This window comes from Dasypus novemcinctus, chromosome 13 (assembly GCF_030445035.2).
Source record: "Dasypus novemcinctus isolate mDasNov1 chromosome 13, mDasNov1.1.hap2, whole genome shotgun sequence".
Taxonomy (NCBI): Eukaryota; Metazoa; Chordata; class Mammalia; order Cingulata; family Dasypodidae; genus Dasypus; species Dasypus novemcinctus.
Window position 1 is genome coordinate 58,983,777 of NC_080685.1, and position 17,633 is coordinate 59,001,409.

Sequence of the window (17,633 nt, forward strand, 5' to 3'; positions counted from 1 at the left end):
GTGAAGAAATGTGAACATTCAGTCAGAGAGACCTTGGTTTAAAACCAACTCCACCTCTTCAATTTGACTCCAGGTATGCTATTTCACCTTTCTGAAAGGTCAGTCACTCACAAAAAATTGAGATGAATAATACCTATATTGCTAAACGGTTGTGTGGACCAAAAAAACACACCCGCAAAAGCATCCACCATAGTACCTGACAGTTACCTCTAGACAAATAAATGTTTCCTAACATTCCCCCTTCAGCCTGTACTAAGCTATGAGGAAAAAACAACAAAACAAAGTACAATTACAACTGCAACTAAAGCAAATCCTATCCTTTAGTGCTGTTAACAGTTCTAAGGTTAACTATTTAAATCTATCACATTCCCATACATAGTATTATAACCACCAGATGCCTAACGTTTCTATTCCTGTTTGTTTCTTAATGCCTCTCTCCTCTGTCTCCAAGGAATTAAACAGAAGCTTCTGTCACTGAGACACAAGAAGGAACTCTCTATTGTCAACACTGTCAAGTTTCCTTAGCCTCCTCCTCTCATGTACCTAAGCACTTATGAAAACAAGTGACCACTTAACTAATGTCACTCCCAGTAAGAGGGAACATAGGAAAACACAGTTCAAGAAGTGGTCTACTTCTGCCTTCCACCAAGGTTTGTCACATGAAACAATCATTAATTAAAACCTCAAAATGTGATTACAATAAATAGGAATAATGCCTTATATCAATTACTTAAAAAAGGAGGTAGTTTTAGTTTCCTTGGCTGCTCAAGAAAATACTGTGCAATGGACTAGCTTAAGCAATGAGAATTTATTATCTGGTTTTGAGGTGACATCAAGGTGATACTTCCTTCCCTAAGTCTGATGTTCTGGGGCTGACTGCCGGTGATCCTTGGTCCTGGGCTCCTCTGTCACAAGGCAATGCACACAGTGTGTTTTCTGTCCTTTCCCTTCTCTTCTGCATTCCATACACCTTCAGCTTCTGGTTTCCTGTGGCTTTCCCTCTATCTGTCTGAGTTTTATTCTGCTTAGAAAGGACTCAGTAACAGGATTAAGACTTATCCTGGGAAACAGATGTGGCTTAACCAATTGGGCTCCTGTCTACCATATAGGAGGTCCAGAGTTTGATGCCGAGGGCCTCCTGGTGAAGGCAAGCTGGCCCATGTGGCAAGCTGGCCCATGTGGCAAGCTGGCCCACGCAGTGTGCCTGTCCACAGTGGAATACCACAAGGGCAGGAATGCCCTCCTGCATAGGAATGCCACCCAGCGTGTAAAAGCCACACCGTGCAGGAGTTCCAGCTGACAATAAGAGCTGGAGCAACAAGATAGCGCAACAAGAGACACAGAGGAGAGAAAATAAGAAGATGTAGCAGAATAGGGAGTTGAGGCAGCACAAGAGAGTAATCGCCTGTCTCCCACTCCAGAAAGTCCCAGGATCAGTTCCCGGAGCCACCTAATGAGAATACAAGCAGATACAGAAGAACACACAGAGAATGGACACAGAAACCAGACAATAGGGGGAAAAGAATGGGGAGGGGGGACAAATATATAAAATAAATCTTAAAAAAAAAAGACTTATCCTAGGCCATATCATACTGAAAAACCTCATCAAAGGTCCTATTTACAACAGGTTTACACCCACAGGAATGAATTAAGTTTAAGAGCATATTTCTCCAGAGTCTACACAGCTCCAAAACACCATCAAAGTTGAAGGGTATAAGCTTTCTACTTTATTTATCTTCCTGGACTCACATCTGTTGACGTTACTCTTATCCAGTCCATGGACCATGATAGTCCCAGCATCAGAATAGAAGGATGGCTGGAAGGGAGAGAGGCAGGAAGGAAGGCAGGAAGGAGGGGCAATCAACTAGAAAAGGAGGGTTTTGAGATAATCTGATATTAAACAAAATCACTATATTTTGGAGCTCAAAGAAACCTATAGATTATCTAGTATGGGGACAATAATCATGAAGCAAAAACCTATGTCGGAACACATAGTGAAGTCACAAGTGATCAGAGACACTGCTGAAGAAGCAAGTAGGGGCCAGATCTTGGGGTACCTAAAGCAACTGGAAGCCACTGAAGTTTTAAACACAAGATTTATAAACATGTTCAGATTTGCATTTTAGGAAGATAACTCCATTGAGTCTTACAATGAGAAAGAAGCAGAGACATTCATGAATAGATAACCTTTTCAAAGGCACGGGGGCATGGATATAAAGTAGGCTGAGAGAAAGAAACACAAAGAAAAACAATCATTATATACTAGGAATAACATTTTCAGATTCTCAAAAATTTAGGTCACTAAATTTGAATAATTTCTTTAAAAATGCTTTTAAGCATAATTTTACTCTCGACTCCACAAGTTTCTGCCATGCAGATATGAAAATTGAAATATGCTTTGCCCAAGGTCATGCTGCTAGTTCATTAATTACTTGTTTCTCTGATTCACTGCCTGGCTTTACACAGAGAATCTTTAAAATTCACAACGGCATGAAGATGGAACCATAAATCTGACTATTACAGACAAAAGAAGTAATACAGTAGAAGAGGTACCACCGGGTTCAGATTTACTAAATTGACTCCTTTGGAAGGTCTTCCCTGACAATTCACTCCAAAGTTCTTCTTGTTGTTCTCTCGTATTACGTCCTATTCCTTTCTTTCATTGTTTTTAGTACAGTTTATTTCTACATTTTGGTGTATTAATGTCTTCCTTCCCACCAGACTTTAAATACCTTGCCTGTTTTGTTAACCTCCAGCAAACACCAAAAAGTAGCTGCAACACAGCAGATGTTAAATATTATTTCCAAACAGCTTTTCAACCCAGTCCCTGGCACTGAAACTCCTATTAACACCACTGATGACTAAGTTCAATCTTTATTACAAACCTGAAAATAGTTATCTACAAACTGACTGGCTCTCATTTCTTTCTAGAAGATGTGATGGAAAAAGGACTAATGATCATTATTGTTACAGTTCGTAATGGCTGCCATTTGCTGAGTGACTGCTAGGTGCCAAATACTCAACAGAGGGGTTTCTATTTATTATTTTTAGTTTTAAAATAACCTTTGAAATGAGCATTAAAATTCTTGTCTATACGTGGGGAAACCTGGTCTTATAGAAGATTAGTGCTTAACTTGTCCACAGTCACAGAACTTACAAGGGGGCAGAAATGACGACAACACCCAGGTCTCTGACCCTAGAGGTCACATTACACAGTATTACTTTTGCTTGTACTTTTTCTGTAATACTTTCTATATGATTAGTATTAAAAGCCAAAAAAGCAGAACCTTAAAAACAAACAAAACACCCAACATGAAAATGGCAAGTAATCTAATAAAAGGTAGGCTCTTATTTAGCTTACCTCCTTGCAAATATTTTACTTGAAGATATCGAAATACAGTCTAAATAGTACATTATAATAAACTCATCCTGTGTGTGTATATATGTGTCTGTGTGTGTGTATGTGTGTATATATACTTGTTTAGAAATAAGTCTTGAATACAACTATTATATAACTAAGGAATATGTAAACTAAAGTTCAAGATAAGCCAGCAACTGATGAAATTACAGCTCTGAATAATAACCCCTTTTTAGTTAAAAGATAATTCCTCCTCGGCTGCCCTCCAATTTAAATTAGGGGCACAACAGTCTTATCAGTCTAAACTGAGCCAAAATACATTTACCTTACTTAATCTTCTACTTAGGGTAAGTGCGCCTAGCTTATCTATCCAAATGTTCTATTTTCCTTTTTCTTACCATTCACCTATCTTCTTCACTTCATTAGCCATGTTAAAATGTTAGAAAACCAAAAAATAGCAAAAATACATTTCTACTAGTTAAACAGATGGTAAAGCCATGCAGAGGACAATCATGAAGTCATTTTGAAATCACATTTTCCAAGAATATTTATGGCATAGGAAAAGTACAAAATGATGTTACGAAGAATACATAAAAAGAATGTAAAATTTGATGCTGATTTTGCTAGCATGCATATACATCGATGCACCTATATGGGTATGTGTGTTTGATTAAAAAGGGAAAACAATTAAAAGAAAATATAGCAAAATGTTATCTCTAGGTCATAGACATTTCGATAGTTGTTTCCTTTTTATACTTTCCTGCAATAAGTCTTTACTACTTCTACAATCAGAAAAAAATACCATTTTACCTAAGAAAATACATTCCTCCTATTATTGTGAAGCAATCCTATGTAATAGCACAACATAAAAAAAATAATCTTAACAACCTCGGGAATACTTCTAAATAATCTATTTAATTTAACATGCCATAGATTTTGTTTAGCATTAAAGAAAGAAAAAGGCTGCCAATTAAACTACACTAGATGACATTATGCTTTCTTAGAGCATAGTAATATACATTCCAAGCTCAGTGATATTAAAATATATTGGAAAAAAACTTGTGTTCCTCAGTCAATAATCTGCAAATTGCTACTATTTGAGTAGCTTTTGTGCTTCCGATTCTTACATTAACAGTAAAATAAACAGAACTATATCACCTGGAAGGGCTTTCAACAGCTCTAAAATTATGTGATTTCTTATCAGGAATATCTACTCCATTTATATCTCACTTTACAACTTTCAAAACACATTTTTAAGATATCTAATTTAGCCATCATTCCTCTTGGTTATCTATTATATACACAGTCTTCACAGCTAGCTTGAAGATAGAAACCACTTCTTTAGAATCCCAGCACCTAACATAAAGCCAACAAACATAAGAACCCATTAGATACGACCTGAATTGCTGAATATTCCTAAGAGGACAACAGGGCAAGTACCTTACTACATTTTGTAAGTAATAAAATCATAGAGTAAGATGAACAACTTTCCCAAGATTCTTCAAATAACACTGGATACTCATAAAAACAAAATACTTATGTTAAATGGGACAAAACAGAAAAGGAAAAACCAGAAAAATGTAGTCAGACTTATATTAGCCAATAGGCAAAGATAAAATTTGCCCATAAGAGGGAGGAAAACAAATTGTACAGTTGTCGTAGAGACTATTAGTTGTTAACCCTATCATAATCCTGTCATCCCCTACCCCTTTCCTTAGTACTATTAACAGAATCCTTGATTTTTACTTGGACATGTGACTACCCAAAATAAACAAATTTATAGCTAGGTGTGGCCACAGTGCTAAGTTTTTAACGATGAGACTTGTCTGTCCATCATTGTCCCAATAAATCAGACAGATCAGCTCTATCTAAAAACTTTTTTAGAAAGGGTTACTTGAACAAGTGATAGTCTATGATGAAAAGCCGCCATCTGATTATTACCCATTACACTTTGCTCATCCAATGGCTGGGCAATAGCATAAAGTGCTGCAATTCTGTAGAAGAAGGAAATGGAAAATGCTGCAATAAATACGTCTTTTTAGTAAATAGAAGTAGAAAGTAATCTTTTCATACCTTCATTTTCATATTAACCATAATACTATCAATTTATATACATTAATAAAATTTATACAAATCTTGATAGTAAGGTCACTCCCTTTTCCCAGAAAGCTTCTCCACATTTTCACCTTTTCTGGAAATTGTCCTCACAGGTGAGGACAAGCAACCAGAAGTCAGGCCAGGGCAGTACTGAATGGACCTGCCCGGCCGGCAAAAACCAAGAGACCACAGGTCTCTCCCCGATAAATTTGAACTTTTAGGCTTTGAAACAGAGTGACTGGAAATCTTATCAAATGAAATATCCGGGCAGATATTTTCTGAACTCTTGTTACTAAATTCCCCTGTCCTTATCCTTTCTCAACCTCACATATTCAACTTCGCTAAGGATACATCAGTATCTTTCAAATACATTCCCGTTTATGTTTAAGAAAACCAAGGTAGATCTGTTATTTAGAACACTGACACACTTGGTGTCAGTGCAACTAGTACCAAGTTAAAACAAAAGCTAACTAACCTATTAATATAAGTTGGATGGCATTTAATCAGTTTAATCATCTTTGGACTCTGCCAAGATCTTTTAAACTCTTCTTACAACCTAATTGTATTGATTTCAAAAGATTATGACTCAGGATTACATAACTCTGTATGACCTAACTAGCTCCAGATAAAAAGTAAACACTTAAAATTGATCATGACATCATTTTAGGCCTGGAAGTGACCTTAATAGATTCAGTCAATTTCTAACCACTAATATCACCACCACCCCTTCACTCTTCTTTCTCCTTAGATTAAGGGCTTGTTCTCAGCACTTGACAACCTTCTGCACACCTTTCCTTAATATGAGCTACCCTATCTACAAACCTCAGCTTTCATGGAGTTCTTTGTGGGGTTGCCAGATTTACCAAATGAAAATACAGGATGCCCATTTAAATCTAAATTTCAGGAAATGAATAATTTATTTAGTCTGTCTCAAATACTGCATTAAGACTGAAAAATTATTTTTTGTTTATCTGCAATTCACATCTAATTCGAAATCCAGTATCTTATCTGACAGCTCTAGTTCTGTGGAGCTTAAAGATGTGTCCAATAGCATTTACAGATTACCCATACACTTTTACAATAGGAAACAGTGAATGAGGAGCAAGAGTCTAAGTTAGCTACATAGTTGTGACACAGACTGTTAGAGCTGAAGGCGACCTTGGAGATAGCTACTCCAGTGCTATCACATTAAAGATTAGGGGAGCCCACACAATGGAGAGGAGTGACAACTGGGATGAGCAGGAAACCAAGTTACAAATGACCAGAAAGATTCCTGGTTTTCCTTTGTTTCAAAAATATAGCACACAAAAGAGAAAAAAGATTAGTCTGTGAATTTACAAGTGAACTTCATGGTTCTGAACAATTTTCACATATCTTGTAATTCAACAGTCATTTTACATTAGTAAATTTAAAGAAATAAAGCCAAATGAAACAAAAAAATGACCACTTAGAAGTCATTTTAATAAATGTGATCACTTAAGACAATTAAATTGTGTACATAATAAGGCACCAGTAAAAGACCTGGCCAATAATAGTACTTCTAAACATAGTTCCCTTCTCCTCCCTGTTCTTCTGAGTACACCCTTTAGAATACAACAATATTACAAAAATTTCATATCTGCTGTCACCATTTCCAAAACTTTGAACTTTGACATAGAATAATATTCTTAATATATTTTGCTCAAAAATAGTCCAGTGAATAAACAATGATAAAACGTTCAATCTCAGTAAATGTCAAATGATTCCCCAAACAATTCTAAGCCAAATCACCTGTAAGTTCAAATGTAATTTCGTGATTATTCCAAACAAAATACTTTCTAATAAACACAGTGTATAAACTGAGGTATGAACTAAGAATTTAAGAGTAAAATTTCAAGCTGGAGTATTTAGAAAACTGCAGAAGTGCACCATGTGCATAGAATTTGAAGGATATATCATCATTTAACTGGTGAATGTAGGAAGTTAAAGGAAATTTCAGGTAGCGAGAACATAGAAATGCATGAACAAGGGGAAGGAGATGGGAAAAAATGTTTCACAGTCTAAAACCAATTTGCCAACCTTATCTTTCTTTCCAGTAGGTCCCAAAAGCAGCACAAACTCCAGCCAAGTGCCCTTCCCAAGACACAAGGTGACTTTTCTGCATGAACTTTTGTTCTAGCCATTGCCAGCCTTAGTAGCCAGGAACAAATCTTGCACAATTCTGTAACCTTCAGGTCACTTGCATAATACAGTATTATTGAACAAATAATACTAGCTAAACAAATACCCACTTTTCACTCAGTTTATTAACCCTACTTCATTCATTTCCTTGTTTTTCTTTCTAACCTCCTAACAAACTAAAGAATTGAATCATTTTATTGACTGATTAATATGTAAAGTAGATAAGTAGAATAATATTTCAAAAATAAAAGCAAAACAAAACTTTTACACTTACATCCTTACAATATTTCCCCCTTTCTACCCACACAATCCACCATACCTCCCCACCCAGCCTTTGGATTTGTGAATCTGAGTAGAAAAATGTACCCCTTCTATTTAAGATTTTTAAAATACAAAGCACTGATGGCATGAACAGATTATCCTTTCACCATTTGAAACCCTTCCCTCATAAATAGAATGCAAGAAGCTTTTGTGTTCTTGCTGGGGAGGGGAGAAGAAGTAAAAATTGTAGAAGGAATGGTAGACAAACCCAGGTGTGGTTCCCTAGCTAAAGATTAGAAAGGGCCAGAAACAACTAGTAAACTGTAAAACCAAATCCTTTATTTTAATCACTAAGCACACAAAAATGGGTCTTTTATAATAACATATATGTCTGTATATTAAATAAAATTTTCTTTTCTTGGTCAAAATTAGAAGTTATCCTTCAGATCAATGGAAGTTGACTAATAATCGAGTGGATAAATGGTCTCTCATAGTAGACAAAGAAACTGTTAACTTGAAAAGAAATTCAACAGAAAGTATCAAAATCAGTGTAGTTTTGAAGGCTTACACAGTTAACTTAATAAAATCAGTGAAAAGACAAATTAAAATTTAGCACACTTTGAACTAGGAATCTGGAGTTGAAGTTAGAAGCATAATAAATATGCCTTTTGAATCCACTTGTGGTATATTAGGATGTGTGTTCCAGAAGAGGCATGTTCTTAATTTTTGTCTTCCTCCTATGTGTATGAACCCATTGTAAATAAGATCTGAAAGATGCTTGTTTTCAGTTAAGGTATGGCCCAAATGAATGGGGGTGGGTTTTAATCTGATTAGTGGAGGCTAAGAGAAAGTCACAGGAAAGAGCCAGAAGCACAAAGTCAACAATATCCCAGAAGAGAAAAGAGGAGGACATCACCACGGGATGGGAAAGCCAAGAACCAGGATTGCTGGCCATTCAGAATGCTACAACCCCAGGAACAAGCAAGCCTTCTGGCTTCTGAAACTGTGAGACAATAAATTTCTGTTCTTTAAACAAACCCATTGTGTGGTATTTGACACAGCAGCCTGTCAAACTAAGATATCTCTTTTAAAAAGCAATACGCAGTGATTATACTGTAAAATCACAAATATACCTAAAGGACAGATGGGAAAAATCGAATATTAAGCAAATGGGTAGGTAATATTAAGCAAATTTCTAATGGTAACATATCCCTGGATTTAAAAAGTGCTGTCTCCAACAAATTAGATGAAAGTGAAAATGATATGCTCCAAGCCTTGGAAGGTGTCTGAAAAACTAGCTCTGAAAGTAGCAAACACACTGATATCAAAGAACATGTAAATAATCTGGAATACATATATTTAGAAAATGTGATTACAAAAAAAGTACTTGTAAATTAAAGTTACTCCATATAAATGTATGTATGCTTGCATATATATTCAGTAAGTTAGTATATAAAACAGGAATTGCATCTATATTACAACTTGATTATATATTGAAGTTGGCCAGTAAAATCTGGAAGTGAAAATCTCATTGGCAAAATGGGACGGAGATTAGTTTCAATTGGAAGTCACTCAGGCACACAGTCTTAGATGATACATAAAAAGCATAACAGTGTTCCTTGACCTCCAAAATTTCCTGAGAGCATGGGAAATAATGACATATAGAATTGGTTGCCCCCACACGAAGTGACTTCTTACTGTTATGTCTTTTGAGATCCTATTTCTTCTATTGCCCTGTAATGGAATCTGTCTCTATATTCATAGTCAACATGTATTAGAAGTCTATTATTTACTATGTAACATGATAGAAGATTTCATAAAGCACTCATTTGGATATTCAACTATCCAATTAATTTTTTAACATTTTATCTTGAAATAATTTCAAACTTACAGAAAAGTAGCAAATATAATACAGGAACAATACACAGAATTCTAACACAACTCCAACCCAGATATCTAGAATTAACAATTATTGGCATTTAACATATCTCTCTACCAATTGTCTAAACATCTGAGAGTAGGTTGCATACATCATGCTCCTCTGACAACTCAATCTATATTACTACAGAACAAGAATCAGTTATCAGCTTTTAATATAATTCATGGTAAGCCCCAGAAGATGATCATGGTGGATAGAATAGAAGAGAAAACGGCAATCTGGGTTCTTCTCTAAGAATACAAGGTGGCTGTAGTGCTTTGGAGTAATGTACCCCCAGACAAACATCTTAAACTTAAGCTGTTCCTGTGGGTATGACCATTGTACGTAGGACCTTTTGATGTTATTTCATTTAAGGTGTGGCCAAACTCAATCAGGATGGGTCTTAATCCTATTACTAGCATCCTTAATAAGTAGAATGAAATTCAGACAGAGAGAAAGCCACAGACGAAGCAGCCAGAATGTGGACATCAGTGGAACCTGGAAAGAAGAGAAAGGCCAGGAGAGGCCATGTGCATTGCCATATGAGAGAGAGCCCAGGGTCAAAGATCGCTGGCAGCCAGCTCCAGACTGCCAGTCTTTGGGAAGAAGGCATCACCTTGATGATGACTTGATTTGGACATTTCCTAGACTAAAACCATGAACTAATAAATTGCCATTGGTTAAGTACTTCCCTTGCATGGTATTTATTTCCTTGAGCAGCCAAGGAAACTAAAAGAGTAGCAGACATTGTTTTCCCTGTACCCTAGCATAATAATGTCAACTGCAAAGAAATTTTAGTAATTCTTTAAGCAATTTCTCACTGAAATTTTTCTAAGCAAATGTCGTACCCTAAAACTCTGCATTTTTGTTCCTGTGAGAGGGTGTTACTTACCTCTGCCTCTGCTGTCAACTGTATCTTCTTTGATATCAACTGTTTTATGTCAAGCTCACCTATGAGAGGAAAAACCCGTGACATTAAAATTGATGGATACAGGTACCAAGGAACAATATTTACATAAAAACATGTAAATCAAGCAAGTAAATACAAGGACAACTATGTAAACTGTCGTACAACCACAAAAAAAATTATACAATGACTCAAATGAAGCACAGGTAATATAACTAGAATGAATATTACACAAAAATATTAGCTAAGGAAGAAAGATACTATATGTATGAATTCATAGTAATCACACTAAATTAATGATGCACTGGTACAGATCCTTCCATATCTAACAATATGGGAAACTTGAGGCCCTGAATGGATTCTCCAGATAAGGCTATTAAATTGTAATAAAATATTAAAAACTTTTAAAAATTGAAACTTATTGCCAAGCTAGTATAAATTCATAGAGGAAAAAAACATCATGCATACAAAAATAGAAAAGAAGAAGAAACAAGAATCTTAAGGTATCTGCAATAAGCTTAAAGATCTCTGTCAATGCCTGTAAACCACAAGTATCTACCCTGACAGCAAAACAATTACAGAAGGTGAGAAAGAAAGTCTAGGGCCTTCTGATAATAGGAAGTCTAACAGAATGCCACCACATTAAAGTGAGAACCCATAAAGCTACACCATCAGTGTATAAGATAAAAAACCTCACACAGAAATGAAAAGCAAATAAACTTGTCTGTCTCTACTTTTTAAAATTTCTCTCCCCTTTCCTGTCCTCCCCCCTACCCACCGCCCGCCCCCCCCCCCCGCCCAGTTGTCTGCTCTCTGTGTCCATTCGCTGTGTGTTCTTCTGTGTCCGATTATATTCTTGTCAGCATCACCAGGAATCTGGTCTCTTTTTGTTGCATCATCTTGCTGCATCAGCTCTCCGTGTATGCAGTGCCACCCCTGGGCAGGCTGCACTTTTTTCGTGCTGGGCAGCTCCCCGCACGGGGCGCACACCTTGCGCATGGGTCTCCCCTATGCGGGGGACACCCCTGCGTGGCACAGCACTCCTTGTGCATATCAGCACTGTGCATGGGCCAGCTCATCACATGGGTCAGAAGGTTCTGCATTTGAACCCTGGATCTCCCAAGTGGTAGGTGGACGGGCTATCTGTTGAGCCAAATCCACTTTCCTGTCTTTGATGCTGTTTAGAAGGTGAAAAAATTTTCCCTGAACATCCTTAACCCTAATTCAAGTAGAGCTGACAATCTAAATTCATTTATGTGGCTGTAACACCTCAAGAAGTGAATTTAATTTAAAGCAACCCCAATTTATTTGTGTCCCCAGATTATTGGCAGGTGCAAATAAACTTATTTCCTCCAAAATCACTGTATCACCCAAAGCCTTAAAGAATTCTAACATAAATTTCCATGAAAAAGGGAAGTCCATAGTCAAAAATCCTTAAACACACAAGAAAACGAGACACGATAAATGACAAACAACAGAAATAAGAGCCAAGGGAACCAGATATGTTAACCACAGAAACGAGAATAATCAGAGAATAAAAAATAAGAATATATGTGTTAAAGAAAATAAAATTCAAACTTGAAATCAAAGGCAGGAATAAGAAACTAAATAACCAAGCAGCTCTGAAAAGGAATCGAATATATTTTAGAAATGAAAAATATAAACAGCTAAAATTTTAAACATGATGAAAAGATTAAAATATAGACATTTCTGAAGAGAGTACTAATAAATGGGAATATAGACTTTAAAAAAATTATCTAGCATGCAGCCCTGAGAGCTAGTGACGGAAAATTTTAAAGGCTAAAACAAGGAAGAGGTCCAACCAAATAGCCGATTGGAGGTAGGTACCAACCAGGGCTCCACTAAAGATGGATGGTAGCAGTTCTATAACAGATGTTTTTTGACTAGGAATTTCTGCAGTATATTTGGAGGAAGTCATTGTGTGACATAGCCTCATGACCTTCCTACCTAATCCAGACAGCAAGACAGGAAGAAAAAGAAAGAAAATTATAGACCAATATTTCTTAACACAGATGCAAAAATACTCTGCATAATATTAGCAAACAGAATTCAGCCACGTATTAAATAATTTTTCATCATGATCAAATGAAATTAATTCCAGAAATGCAAGGGAGCTTCAACATAAAAAAAAAAAATCCATCCAGGCAAAATACCATGTAGTAGAATATAGAAAAAAGAACATCAGTTATTATCTCAAAATTCACACCCATTCAAGATGAATATACTCAGAAAACTAGGTATATGATAAAGAGCTTATATGAAAAACCTACACCTGACATCTAACTGAATGATGAAAGACTGAAAGCTTTTCCCTAAGGTCAGGAGCAAGACAAAGATGCCTGTTTTCACTCCTGCTATTCAACATGGTACTGGAAGTTCTAGCCAGAGCAATTAGGCATGAAAAAGAGATAAAAGGTATCCAAATTGAAAGGAAGAAGTAAAACAATTTCTATTCACAGGTGATACAGTCCCACATATAGGAAATCCAAAGACTCCATGGAAAATTACTAGAATTAATTAGCAAATTCAGCAGAGTTGCAGGGTACAATATCAGCACAAAAATCAATTGTTTCTTTACACTAGCAATGAACAATCCAAAAAGGAATAAAAAAAAAAAAGCCATTTAAAATAGCATCCAAAGGAATAAAATACCAAGGAATAAGTTTCACAATGAGGCGGCGGTCTTGGCCCAGTGGTTAGGGTGTCCCTTTACCACATGGGAGGTTTGCGGTTCAAACCCTGGGCCTCCTTGACCCATGTGGAGCTGGCCCATCGCAGTGCTTATGCGCGCAAGGAGTGCCCTGCCACGCAGGGGTGTCCGCTACGTAGGGGAGCCCCACGCGCAAGGAGTGCACCCTGTAAGGAGAGCCGCCCAGCGCGAAAGAAAGTGCAACCTGCCCAGGAATGGTGCCGCACACATGGAGAATGACACAACAAGATGCAACAAAAAGAAACACAGATTCGGTCGCCGCTGACAACAACAGAAGCAGACAAAAAAGACGCAGCAAATACACACAGAGAACAGACAACCCGGGTGGGGCGCGAAGGGGAGAGAAATAAATAAATAAATAAATCTTTAAAAAAAAAGTTTCACAATGAAAGTTAAGGACTTGATTACACTGAGAACTACAAAACATTGCTGAAAGAAATGAAATAAAGCTAAATTTTTGAGTAAACATCTCACAATCACAAATTGAAAGACTTAATATTGTTAAAATGGTAATATTACCCAAAGCGATCTACAGATTTGATGCAATCCTTATCAAAATTCCACCAGGCTTACAGGCAGAAATGGAAAGGCTGATTCTCAACTCCACATGGAATTGCATAGAGCCTCAAATACCCAAAACAATCTTAGAAGACTCACATCTCTTAATTTCAAATCTTATTACCAAGTACAAAAAGCTTGAAAAGTGTGGTTCTGACATAAGGTTAGACCTAAAGACCATTGGAATGGAATCGAGTGGCCAGAAATAAACCCATAAGTCTAAGGCTATTCAATTTTTAAGAAGGGTTCAAAGACTATTCAAAGGGGAACTAACCTCTCGACAAATGATGCTGGGAAAAGTTTAATTTTACATGCAAATAAATGAAGATATACCTCTGTCTCACACCACATACAAAAATTAACTTGAAATGGATCAACAACTAAAAGCATAAAACACCTAGAAGACAACATAAGGGAAAATCTTCACTATCTGGATATGGCAACAGATTCTTAGATGTAACCAAAAACATAAGCACCAAAAGGAAAAATAGATAAATAAGATTTCATCAAAATTAAAACTTTCTGTGCAAAGGGTATTATCAAGAAAGTGAAAAGCCCACGAAATGGGAGAAAATCATATCTCATAAGGACTTGAATTGACATATCTCCAGATATATATACAAATTGCCAATAGGCTCAAAAAGATACTCCTATGTTAGTAGGGAAATACACATCAAAACCACAAAAAGATATCCCTACATACTCATAGAGGTACCTATTAATAAAGAAACAGAAAATAAAAAGTATTGATGAGTACTCGGGAAAATGAGACCCTCATGTACAGCTAATAGGAAAGTAAAATTGGAAAGCTGCTATGGAAAACAGTTTCTCGAAAGGTCATAAACATAGAATTAACATATTACCAGGAAGTGGACCTGGCCCAATGGATAGGGCATCCGCCTACCACATGGGAGGTCTGCGGTTCAAACCCCAGGCCTCCTTGACCTGTGTGGAGCTGGCCCATGCTCAGTGCTGATGCGGGCAAGGAGTGCCGTGCCACGCTGAGGTGTTCCCCGCATAGGGGAGCCCATGCACAAGGAGTCTGCCCTGTAAGGAGAGCCACCCAGCATAAAAGAAACTGCAGCCTGCCCAAGAATGGCGCCGCACACATGAAGAGCTGACACAACAAGATGACAGAACAATAGAGAAACACAGATTCCCAGTGCTGCTGATAAGGATAGAAGCGGTTACAGAAGAACACACAGCAAATGGAGACAGAGAGCAGACAATGGGGGGAGGGGGAGGCAAAGGGGAGAGAAATAAATAAAAAATAAATAAATCTTTTAAAATAAACAAACATATTACCCAACAATTCTACTCCTAGTTATATACCCCAAAGAATTGAAAACATGGACTCAAAGGTGTATTTGTACAGCAGTGTTCATAGCAGTATTATTCACAATAGCCAAAGGGAGAAAAATCTGAAGTGCCCGTTGACAAATGAATGGATAAACAAAATGTGGTATATACATATAATGGAATATTATTCAGCCATAAAAATAATAAAATCCTGATACATGTGACAACATGGATGAACCTGGAAAACATTATGATGAATAAAATAAGCCAGACACAAAAGGACAAATATTATATGGTCCCACTTATGTGAAATAGATAGAATAAGCAAATTCATAGAGACAGAAGACCTAAATAAGTGAAAAAATGTCTCATGTTCATGGATTGGAAGGCTTAATATTGTTAAGATGGTGTATATTCATAAGTTATAAACTGGTCTTGAAATAACACAAATTTATTCTCTTGCAGCTCTGGAGGCCAGACATCTGAAATCAATTTCACCAACCCAAAAATCAAGATGTCAGCAAGGTTAAACTCTCTCTGGGGACTCTAGAGTAGAAACCATTCCTTGCTTCTCAGCTTCTATTACCTGCCAGTATTCCTTGGCTTGTGGCCAAATCACTCCATCTTCAAGGCCAACATTTACAAATCTCCCTGCATCTTCACATCACCTTCTTCTTTGTGTGGTCAGATCTCCTTCTGCCTCCCTCTTATAAGGATACATGTGATTACATTTGGGACCCACCCAGATAATCTTCCTATCTCATGATCCAAAACAGTCATATCTGCAAAGAGTCCCCCACTTTTTTTGCCTTATAGGGTAATTAATAGATGCAGGGATTATGGATGTCTTGGGGGCAGGGGGGAAGTGGCACAAAACTTTCACAGCATACTACAGATAGCAATACTGCCAGAATTGGTCCAGAGACTCAATGTAACCACTATCAAAACTCCAAATGACTTTTTTGCTGAAACTAACCAGCTGAACCTAAAATTCATATCAAAATTCAAGTGACCTATGAACAAAAATGTTTAAAAATAAAAATAAATTGAGGATTCACAATTTCCAATTTCAAAAAGTACTACAAAGCAACAGTAATCAAGATAGGATGGTACTGGCATAAGGAGAGGCATATATATCAATGGACAGATATGAGAGTCCAGAAATAAATACTCACATTTGATCAACTGAATTTCAACAGGGGTGCCAAGACAATTCAATAGAGGAAAGAAAGGCCTTTTCAACACATGCAGGGACACCTGAGTACAGCCACACACAAGAATGAATTTGGATCCCTGCTCCACACCCTATACAAAGAGTAACTCAAAATGGATAAAAAAATCTAAGGTTTAAAACTATAAACTCTTAGAAGAAAACAAACGGGTAAAGATTTATGATCTAAAGCACAATGAAAAGGAAAAATGGATAAAAGCAATTCATCAAAATTTAAAACATTTGTGCTTCAAAGGACACCATCAGAAAATGAAAACACCACCCACAGAATGGAAGAAAACAAATTTTAGTCACTTATCTGATAAGGGTCTACTATCCTGATTATATGAAGAACTCTTATAACTCAAAAATAAAAATACAAATTAAAATGTGGGCAAAGGTATGTCTCCCAAGAAGATATAGAAATGACCAATAAGTACATAAAAAGATACTCAACACCATTAACCATCAGAAAAACGTAAATAAAAGCAACAATAAGATGCACTTTATATCCACCATGATGTCTATAATCAAAAGGACAGATTCAGCTCCCATTGCCTCCTAAAGAGAAGACAAGCAGACACAGAGAGCACACAGCAAATGGACACAGAAAGCAGAAGGGACCTCAAACAATGAGAGGGGGGATAAATAAATAAAAAATAAATCTTTTTTTTTTTTTTTAACACAGAGCTGGTGAGGATGTGGAGAAATTGGAATTCTCACACATTGTTGTTGTTGGGACTGCAAAGTGGTGCTGCTGCTTTGGAAAACTTTGGCTGTTCCTCAATAAGTTAAACATAGAGTGACCATGTGATCCAGCAATTACACTTCTAGGTAAAAAGGCAAAGAAAGAAAAACAAATGCCATATAAAAACGTGTACACAAATTTATAACAGCATTATTCATGATAGCCAAAAGGTAGGAAAAAAACAAATGTTTGTCACCTGATGAACGGATAAACAAAATGTGACACAAGAGTATTATTCAGCTGTAAGAGTAATGAGGTACTCATACATGTTATAAAATAGATGAACCTTGAAAACATTATGCTAATCGAAATAAGCCAGGCACAGAGGCCATATATTATATAATTCCACTTAAGCAAAATGTCCAAAACAAGTAACTCTATACACA

At 36.6% G+C, this 17,633-nt stretch overlaps 1 protein-coding gene across 3 annotated transcripts in view; it reads right to left on the minus strand.

The window, feature by feature from the left end:
• LOC101443584 (sterol O-acyltransferase 1) overlaps positions 1–17,633 on the minus strand; it is a 115,416-nt gene that overhangs the window by 51,488 nt on the left and 46,295 nt on the right. For all 3 annotated transcript variants that reach the window (XM_071207588.1, XM_058274804.2, XM_071207587.1), the window contains exon 3: positions 10,687–10,745. In XM_071207588.1, the coding sequence (XP_071063689.1) occupies positions 10,687–10,745 (59 nt within the window). The remainder of the gene's footprint in view (positions 1–10,686; positions 10,746–17,633) is intronic.